General features: G+C 36.2%; 1 protein-coding gene across 1 annotated transcript in view; it reads right to left on the bottom strand.

The window, feature by feature from the left end:
• Positions 1 to 647: 647 nt before the first annotated feature.
• GTF2H1 (general transcription factor IIH subunit 1) overlaps positions 648 to 10,855 on the bottom strand; it is a 31,560-nt gene continuing 21,352 nt past the window's right edge. Inside the window, exons 10-15 of the mRNA XM_082659439.1 lie at positions 8,384 to 8,472; positions 7,887 to 8,004; positions 5,780 to 5,870; positions 5,185 to 5,300; positions 4,005 to 4,097; positions 648 to 1,649 (exon numbers count right to left, since the gene is read on the bottom strand). Of these exons, the coding sequence (XP_082515565.1) occupies positions 1,563 to 1,649; positions 4,005 to 4,097; positions 5,185 to 5,300; positions 5,780 to 5,870; positions 7,887 to 8,004; positions 8,384 to 8,472 (594 nt within the window). The 3' untranslated portion in view covers positions 648 to 1,562. The remainder of the gene's footprint in view (positions 1,650 to 4,004; positions 4,098 to 5,184; positions 5,301 to 5,779; positions 5,871 to 7,886; positions 8,005 to 8,383; positions 8,473 to 10,855) is intronic.

Genomic DNA, 10,855 nt, shown 5'->3' with positions numbered 1-10,855 from the left:
CCATTATATTTATCACTTAATCTTTAACAGAGCACTCAACAGAGCATTTTATTTCTTTACGTCTGCCTTTCCCAGACATACTCTTTCTTCTGTTTCAAACATTTTTCTATCTGCTCGATTGCTATTGCTTATAGAGTAGTTGTGGTAATAATTCATTTGAAATGCACTTTGTAAAACTGTTAAGTGTAACACACCATTACTAAACTGATCTGAAGGAGAAATGGGACGGCTGAAGCAGAAGAATGATGTTGCTACTTTCCTTTTACTGGTTCAAAGTCTGAACAGGTTGAAAACCTGTTGTAGCCATTTTATGAGAGATAACAAGCTTGTATAATGGCTTAAAAAAACGAGTAGCCCTCGAGCAGCCCACCCAAGTAAGTACCACACATAAGGAGAATCCACAAGATGTGTTACAGTTAAAAGAGTATCTATAAAAAGTTTTACTTTTTTCTGTAATTTTTAATATAAGACATCTAATGTCTTAGATAAACGGTGAGTTGATACTATCAGGAACAAGATATGGCACAGATTCCAAAAACAAATTTTTTTTTTTTTTTTTTTTTTTTTGCATTTAGGCTTTGCAGTCACTATGCAATGATTATCAATTCGCCAAGGACCGTAACAGTCAGATACTGGAGAAAAAGAGATATGAGAAACATCTTTTATTTTTTCTAAAGAGGTGAAAATAAGTAAGATTTCTTATATCTCTCACTCATAAGATTTTTAAACTCTTAAAAATGCAATTTCTTTTCAAAGCACATGCCATCTTAAAAAAAATCTTAGCAATGTACATTTGCACTCAAAGAAAAACATGCAGCGCATTGTCCTCTGACAAAATTCTGCATAAAAACCCCACACGACTTTCTGCAAATATGTCCCCTCTTTATCTTTTAGGGACTCCAAACCACAAACATTCAGTGCAATATTTATTGTTTCTTATTTCCGTAGGAAACACAGGACCAATGATGTCTTCTGACTACAACTGTTTCTGGATGGCTGAGCAACAGTCTCCCTCTGCTTTATTTTAAAGTACTCTCTTTAGCTTGCTGATGTAAGGTACAACTAGAATTCAGCAAAACTTGAGGATCCAAGTGGAAGATGGAGGAGAAATACTTAAGGTGTACCCTGTGCCATAAACTTAGGAAAAAAAATTTACACAATAACAAAACAAAACCAAAAATCCTCAGATTTTATCAATGCACCCTTTTAAAAAGTTTTTTTTTTTTTAGATTCCTGAAAGCAGCTTAATGTGAATCAAAAGCAGTTCCTGAGTAACTGCTGTAAACAGTGTCTTTTTAAAATATATATATATATATATATTTGCAACTTAGCTCATTTTGGTTCTGCCTTAATTTACCTCCCTAGCTTTTAGTTTAATCCTAGTTCCCTTCTTTTCAGTTCTCAATGTGCAAGTACAATAGCATCAGCTCCGAGTCGGCATGGTACAGATGTTTCTTGTCACTTCTGTGTGATCACCTGCATGTCTGACAGGCCAGGTTTCCAGAGTCACTGCAGGTCACAGTTCTCTCAGTCTCACAGAACCTGTGAGAGCCACGGACACTTCACGTTTTCTTCATCAGACGCCGTGACTGCCACGTGTGGAGCTTGTTGTAAGCTGTCTGGAGCATCTCCTCTATGTGACTTACCAACTGAAAAACATAGCAAGACACTTAGGCAACAATGGTAAAGGCTGGGGAAGTTACTGCTTCTGATCCAGATCTGGCACATACTTCAGTGCTGTTCCCAAGCTCTTTTCTGTTTCTCCAATGAGGTAACATGCAAGCCCTCTGTGAAGGTGTTATCAGACACATTTTGTATAGAAAGGTAAGAGGGAAGGTGGGGTATAGTAGAGGCTGGAAATTCACCTGCTTTGCCTGCACTGTATGTCTGCCCTGTCATTAATCAGCCATAGGACAACATGAAATCCTGGGTTCTAGGCTTTAGTTTCTTTTGTCAAATGAGAAAGGTGAACTAAACTGGTGATTTCTAGATATAAACATAAGCCTCTTGACTAAGATCAAGAGGGTAGCATCAACACTAACTTAGAGAAAATTTGAAAAATGCCCCACTCCCCTGAAGATTCTGAGGCAACAGGTCTGGGATGAGACCCAGGAATCTTTTGATTTTCAAAAGCTCCTCCACTTAATTCTGCTGCACAGGCAACCTTGTGAAGCACTTTTCTATGTTCTCTAGGGTCTTTTCCAGGTCTAACACTTCAGGATTTCAATGTAACTCAGCAGATTACAGAAAAATCTAAATGGTCTCAAAGCTTCACACAAGTATTATGTCATGCCTTAGGTCAGGACTACGTATCTTGAGCAGAAAACAATTTTACCCTCGTCACAGACATAACTAGAAGTCAACAGGACCACACTGATCTAAGCTGATAAAGACTCCTAAGGCAGAGTGTCTTTGGATTATCTGTTTCCTCGGAAGTGGAGAGTGTAATTTACATGGTTGGAAGTAAAAGTCTTATGAAAAGTCTGCAAGTCAATTTTGGCAGTATGGGGACAGAGACCAGGAAGTTCTAAATCCTTGTAGCATGCCAATAACTTAGATTCAATCTGAGATAGTTAAAAACAAAATAAACTCTTATTTACCACACCTGTTATCACTGTGTGTGTGTGTGTGTGTGTGTGTGTGTGTGCGCGCGCGCGCACAAGGGGGAGTGTTATGTTATTTACTTCTGTCCGGGAACTACACTGCTCCATAGGCTGCAGTGGCTCCACAGAACCAGTTAGAAGAGATGAACGCCACAGCCTCCTGTAAGGCCGCACATGGCCTCAGAATCCTGTTGACTACAGTGCTCCAGGTAGTGACAGTCAATTGAGAAGGCACATAAACTGAAATCTACTTGTCACCCTTGCTCTGCTGTGGGAAGACACTTCGAGCTTCTTTTCTGATTATAAATAACGTTGTTATATTTTAAGAAAAACCACTTAGAATGTTTAGGGAATAAAAATTTACTAAAAATATTACTGATGAAGATTTTTCAACTTTCAACTGTAAAACTTGTTTTGATTATCCTACTCACTGAAACACTGAACTCTAAGTTTGTACATACTACTTTTTTCCCTGTCACCTCTGCGAAGACCTGCATTAACACATAGAGAAACAATCTTGTGTGGTTGTTCTAGCCTTCCATTAAAAACAACGCTAAAAATCCTGGGCATAAGGTGACACTTCTTACCCACTTGCCATGCCCTGCTGTCAACCAGGGAAGCTGAAGGCAGACCATAATCCAGGAACTGTTCAGCTTACTTTCATAGAATGGCAATTCTACCTTTCTCTGCATTGCTACATTTGTACTTGCTACTCAGGTTTTCAAAATAAATACCCTTAGGAACATACATATAGGTTGTAAATCTATAAAGAAAGGCATGTAGGTGATTATTACAAATCCTGGTTAGTCATGGCCTTGAGAGAGTGGGACAGGGACACTCAGGGTACTGGTTCTATTTTTACCATGATTGGTGGGTACACAGATACTTGTTTTACTATTTAAAAGAGCAAATGTATTTTATACACTTCTGAATGTATGATACATTTTACAATTAAAAAACTATTCCTGGGACTTCCCTCGTGGTCCAGTGGTAAAGAATCCGCCTTACAATGCAGGGGACACAGGTTTGATCCATGGTCAGGGAACTAAGATCCCACATGCCACCGGGGAACTAAGCCCGTGTGCCACAACTACAGAGCCCACGCACCACAACTAGAGAGAATCCCGCGCACCGCAAGGAAGAGCCCGCGGCGCCGCAACGAAAGATCCCGCATGCCTCAACGAAGATCCCACGTGCTGCAACTAAGACCTGATGCTGCCAAAAATAAAATAAATAAATGCTCTTAAAAAAAAAAAAAAAAAGCAGCCTTAAAAAAACCCCCAGTATTCCCAGCAACAGAAAAAAAACAACATATATACTCATTTACAGGAAAACAAAGTAAATTTCATCATTTTACTACACAGAGAAAAATATTAGGCCAAAATTAAATTGTTGCCTTACATTTGTGCTTAAATACTGTCTCCGAATTTTTTCTTGGAATGGGCAGAGTTTTGTAACTTGGAATCGTTCCAAATTACTTTTCATTTTCACTACCTAAAAAAAGATGAGAGAAATAATGAATTACAGACTCTCAAAGAACCTACAGGGATCAAGAGAAAAACACACATAAGGTTTCTTTTTCTTTCTTCTTCTTTTTTTTTTTTTAAGATTAACTGGCTCCACCAGGCAGAGAAGCAATATTGAATATATTCAGATTCTTTTGGTTTATAATTCATATCCTTCCTGATGTTTTTTGTGCATGCGTATAAATGCATATGTAGAAAATATACAGTATACACTGTTTTAAAATTCCACTTGGTTTAACCGGAACATCTTTAAGTCATTAAATACTAAGTCGTCATTTAAAATGGATGTATCTTTAACCAATCCCTTTCTGGTAGATATTTAGACCATTTCTACACAGACAGTGGTAGAGAAACATCTCTATGGCTCAATATTTGCATACATTCATTCTTAATTATTTCCTTAGGTTAAGTTTCTAAATGTTGAATTTCTGGGTCAAAGCGTGTTTTAAAAAGGTAGTACTTGTAGTGGAGGAAAGGACTCTCTTCTTAGCAACTTGGCCATCACTGATCATTCTAAGTTTTTTATCCTTTTACAAATTATAGATGAAAAATGCGCTTTTTATGTAGCTTTAAAGATAATTTATTTGAATACTGAGTATGAAAATTTCCTAGGTTTATTGGGTCACTTGCATTCTTTAGTGAATCGCCTGTTAAAAATGTTTTGCCTATTATTTTAAATGGGGTATTTATCTTTCTCTTAAAGATTGTTTGTAAGAGCAATCTATATAGTAAAGCTATTACTACCTTTTTTTTAAATTGAATTATAGTTGATTTACAATGTTGTGTTAGTTTCTGGTGCATAGCAAAGTGATTCAGTTAACTTTTAAGATGCACGATTATAAGTTATGGAACTGGTCTGGATCTCAAGTTTCTTTGCATACAAAATGGGTGTCAATACCTACTCCATCAGGATGCTGTGAGGCTTAAATGAAACAATATATGCAAAGTAGTGTTTGGCACATAGTAAACATCCAATACGATTTTCCAACTTCAAGATAACACTTCACTAAGTTACACTACTACAACAGCTGGCTGTGTTTGGAATCGGTTCTGACCTTTTCTTCTAGGAATGGCGTATTAACGGGAAAGCAGGACCAGAAGTGCCGTAGAAGTTCCCCAACAGCCACATACAGGTGTTTCAATTCAGACTGAATATCATTTGGCACCATCTCTGCAAAAGAAAAAGTGGTCCATAGGATAAAAGCTATTTTCCCCTGTGTGTGGTCTCTGAAAGAATGACAACTCAGAGAATAAATCTGAATGCGCACTCTACCAATACTAAACCAGGATGTGCTATTCTGAGACAAGTTACTGATTTTGTGGCTGAAAGACCACAGAATTTAAATTTCCTTGGGGTTTTGGAGGAATTTTCAGGTTTTGCTTTAAGAGGTAGGAGAGGAAAAAAAATGTGTGACGAGCAATATCACACATTACTAGTGTGACACAGCAACGTGCCACTGTTTGTAATATTAAAACAATACTGAAACATCAACTCTTGTCTAAATATGCTTTAGGATCTGGATGCATAAAAACAAAACAAAAATTCCAGAAATGTCCCAAAGAGAAACCAATAAAACTTAGCACTCTTCTCAAATTGCTCTTCTGAGGTTATTTAGGTAAAGGGACAGCAACATGAGGTCCAGCACATACGGTTTATGGCTTGCTGTGTCCCTCCCTGCATCAGTGCTCCTCCAGGTGACAGTGCTGTGATGGTACTACTGGCAGCACTGCTTGAGAGAACCTGAAAGAAATTAAGACAAAAAAGTGGTTTCTCTCTTTTCTGGCCATCTTTTTTACTTAACATTTCAGTTCTATAGCAAAATGTCCATTAAGTCTTCATTCCTGTATAAATACATAAGTTATAGCAACCAGAATGAACCACTTTCCATGAGGCTAGAAACACAATATGTGTAGAAACAGAATACCTACCAATCTTCCAGGAATACCAGGCAAGTCCACAGGTACTTCAAAATACACAACTTTTGTCTAGTCAAGCCCCCCTGCCTTTTTTAAAGTATAGTTGATTTACAATATTGTGCTAGTTTCAGGTGTACAGCAGTGATTCAGTTACACATGTACATGTATATATCTATATTCTTTTTTTCATTCTTTTCCATTATAGTTTATCACAAGATACTGAATATAGCTCCCTGTGCAGTAAACTCTTATTGTTTATCTATTTTCTATATGGTAGTGTGCATCTGTTAATCCCATACTCCCAATTTATCCCTGCCCACCACCCCTCCTTCTCCTTTGGTAACCATAAGTTTGTTTTCTATGTCTGTGAGTCTGTTTCTGTTTTGTAAATAAGTTCACTAGTACTATTTTTTTTTTTTTAAAGATTGGGAGTGAGTTATTTATCTATCTATCTATTTATTTATTTATGGCTGTGTTGGGTCTTCGTTGCTGCATGTGGGCTTTCTCTAGTTGCCGTGAGTGGGGGCTACTCTTCATTGCTGTGCATGTGCTTCCCATTGCAGTGGTTTCTCTTGTTGTGGAGCATGGGCTCTAGGTGCATGGGCTTTAGTAGTTGTGGCACGCAGGCTTATGAGTTGTGGTGCATGGGCTTAGTTGCTCCACGGCATGTGGGATCTTCCTGGACCAGGGCTCGAACACGTGTCCCCTGCACTGGCAGGTGGATTCTTAACCACTATGCCACCAGGGAAGTCCCTGTACTATTTTTTAGATTCTACATAGAAGTGATATCATGTAATATTTGTCTTTCTCTGTCTTAGCCAAGCCCTTACTTAAGTACCAACTTAACTTATGAACTCTTAGCACTGAAGGTTAAGAGTGCTAAGGTAAAACTGAGTTTAAGGAAAGAAAAAAATGACAATAAAACAAATGTTAAATCCTTAATGGCAGCTGACATAAGAAAATCCAGCAAAGCAGAAATATACCATTTGTCACTTTTCAAGAAGTGAATACACCTAGCCAAAAGGGGAAAAAACCCCACATTCCCCACTGTATCCATATCAACATTTAGGGACATAACTGATCTATCTCTTCATTGAGTGCCTAACAAGTACCAAGGGCTAGCCATGGAGAGGAACAAATCATTTGCTGAATAGCTCAAGCGCAGGTTTAGTGTGTCTCAGTGGAGTTTTTACAAGTAGAAACTTATGTGTGTATGAAAAAAATATTTAACTTGGTGTAAAGAGCACATTATAGGACAACTATGAGTCAAGGGGACATGAATGTTCACTTCATTCCTATTTCCTTTTGTTAGAAATGTTATAATGCATTGTAACCAGAAGTTTCAGTGACTGCTGAGCTTGCCGACTAGTCACTGGTTACACTCAGGTATACACATCCGAGGGCAGATGACCTCTTCATGTGTCTCAGATGATGAAATCACTTTTTTAGGGCTGTGCGGAAGAATCTAAATATTGAAGACTGACCACAGCTTAAAAAAGTTAGGTGGACCTACTTTGGCCCAAGGGCCAGATCTTGCACAAGTATAGTATCTAGAGAGTGATGTCCAGAAATTTGGGGAAATCTGGGAGATTTTTCCAATAAAACTGTGTATATGGAAGAAAAAATCAGCAATCACAAAACTCATTATCTTACTTTTCATCATCATCTTACCTTCAGGTATGCCAAATACCTCTTTTCTCTACCTCTTTTTCAATTTATTAAGCAGAAATATGTCTTTAAACCCCATTAAAGTATTAGTTTTACAGTTCAATGTGAATGTGCTCATAAACTCAGAAAACAGAATGGGAATTCTGTTTTTCAAACAGTACAAGTCACCTACCTGAGTTAATTTGGGTGTATAAGCTTCCATTTCTTGTCTAATACTTTGAAAAGAATTAATAATGTCCTGACTTGTTGCATACTGTAGTGACTGGATTGGAGTTGGACCATGATAGTACCTGAAGATTAGCAAAGAAGAAATTACTAATCACACAGAATAAAGGTGCTCAACATTTGCTTTCAAATATTTTAGCAGTCTCAAGACAACATTCTCCCCAAAGTAAAGAGTTAAAGATATTTCAATAATACAATTGAATTCCTGTAAGGGCAATAGGAAGAAAACAGCACAGATTGCCAAAATTTATTTTCTTGGCTTCCATCATTTAGGATCCTTTCCTGAGATGCAAAAAGTAAATTTTTAAGGAAATAAGATACTGTATTTTATGGTAACAAACTAATTAAAACTTGAGTTCTATACTTGCAGAATATATTCTGTAATGACTTGTAATATAAAACTATTCTGTCTCAAGTTAATTTAATATTAGTCACCAAACTTACCTATCTGACTTCTTGAGGTTTAGTGCAATTGTTTTTATGGAATTATTTTTTCCCAAGTCTTCATATTCAATGGACTCTTGTAACTTCGCCTATAATTATCAACACAACATTTTTTATTGTAAAGTTCTCTTACAAAAGTAATGAACATGACTGAAAAAGCAAAACTGTACAGAGGATAAAATATGAAGTCTTCCCAAAATGAGTCTCACTTCCTAGACATGACTGCTCTACAAATGGCTGAACCCATTTTTTTTCACCATCCACTTACACAGAGTACCTGTTTTCCTACACTCTGACCAAACTAAGCATTACTGAACCTTTAGTATTTGAAAATTTGGTAGATGAAAATGTGTATTTTACTATTTTTCTCCCCAAATAAATATAAAAAAATAATTTTTTTACATGTGTTGCAAATACTTCTCTTCCAATTTGGTGTTTTTCAATTTTAATTATTCCCTTTATGCTTATTCTTTCTGTGGGTTAATTTTTTGCTTAAATCTTTGATCCACTTAGAATTATTTTGAAATAAGTAGTAAGGTAGGGAATCTGAGGGTTTTTTAAAATATTAAATTATTAATCAGTCCCCCTAACACCATGTGTAGAATAATGTCTTTCCCCACTTATTCTGAAATGTCATGTTTATCATATATGTATTTAATCCCTCCATGTAATAAATATTTGGGTTTACTTCTGGATTCTTTATTTTGGTTTTACTACTGTGTTTTCTCCTGGACTAGTAACAAAATGCTATATTTCTATAACCTTATAATAAAAACACATTAATTATAAGACACATGGTGACAATCTATGTAAACATTTGGGAAAACAATTTTACAATATTTCATCCCTACAGAGCTATGGAATTCATCTGGTTAGCTCTCATCTGTAGCTTCCCAGACTAGGATCAAAACGTTTACGATATTAAATATACCTCAAAAAAGATCAATCTGAAAACAGTATTTAAACTGCCCCTATTTTAAGAGTCTGAATAGTCCTCTTGTAGTATAGGAACAGATCTGACCTCAGCATGCTATTCAGAGTAACACATCCATCAGTCCCACCTTACCTAGACTCAGCCTAAGCTTTTATTATTTTCTCAGCTCTACACCCTTGAGCCAACTTCAAAGCATACTGATGTCTTCATTACCTTTCCCATATGTCAAGCTCATTTCTACCCCTGCTGTTACCTTACCCAAGTCATGTCCCAACCTAACCTCTTATATAAATCCAAATCCTAAGCCTCTGCCAAGGCCTAGTTATTCACCTAACTTTCATACTTAACTGAAAGCTCCATGAATATAATACTTCTGGATCTCTCATTCTATAAATCCTTGCAGAACACACAGCAGACTATTGACTTGAAAAAATATCTATAGAGTCAGTTTATCACTGAATATTGTGAAAATTAACAATGATTTTTGACAATTCTTTCACTACCAAGAATCACGAGTACTTAGTGCAATATTGCAAAGAAAAGCATCACTTCCTAGATTTCTTCCTTAGCATCTCTAACTTACATTTTAGATTCACTTTGCTTAGTTCAGAAAAGAAATATCTTATTTTGTTAATTTTAAAGGTGTATATCCCTGTAGAAACATATTAAGTAACTGAAATATATAAAATAAAGACTCGCCCATAATCCCCTTTTAAAAATCATAAACTTAATTATATCGTTTTAGTCTGTTCTGTGAACTTCATCTACTTGCTCACTCTTTGGTTCCTATTGTAAATCACACAATTACTATACTTTAAATTGTTTTATAATTATTCTTTTGATTTTGTTTTACCTGTAGACACTAAATTCTTTGAGGACAAGAACCCAATCTTATTCTGTCTTGTTTCCCACCACCTAATATGGCATGTAAGGCAACTCAAAAATGCTTTCTTGAATTTAATTTTAATGAACTGAACTATCGTATGGTATATGTGAACTCTTTTTAATTCAACATATCATTAATCCTTTTAAAAAGCCATCAATTGCTGCATGCATCAATCTCCACTGTATGGATGTATCACGGATATTAGGATGGTTGCTATTTTCTCAATTATAATACTGCCATGAGTATCTGTATCTGAATCTTTGCACACATCTTTATTTTTTTTAAAAATAAATGTCCAAAGTGGAATACTATCCAGAAGTGGAATTAAGGGTATAAACCTTCAAAAATTTAATACATATTGCCTGACTGCCCTCTAAGGAAGCTTTATCATAACTTATTTTTATAACGAGGGAGGGAGGAACTTAAAAAAACTGAGGGATAGCGAAGCTTGGCAAAGTTGCAGGGAGAGAAGAAACATACAAGTAGGTAACTGTTCATATTCCCCCACAACCTCTTTTCAGTATTTAATGAAAGACATTTCCAGTTCTGAAATGCCAGGCTTTAACATGAGGGCCAATCTTATCTTTTAAAATCACATACACTAACCTTTAGTTTTTTCTTTCTGTCATAGTCTTTGTTGATACTCTTTCCC

This window comes from Grampus griseus, assembly GCF_964374135.1.
Source record: "Grampus griseus genome assembly, chromosome: 8".
NCBI classification, from domain to species: Eukaryota; Metazoa; Chordata; class Mammalia; order Artiodactyla; family Delphinidae; genus Grampus; species Grampus griseus.
This window is presented reverse-complemented; position numbering and strand designations above follow the sequence as displayed.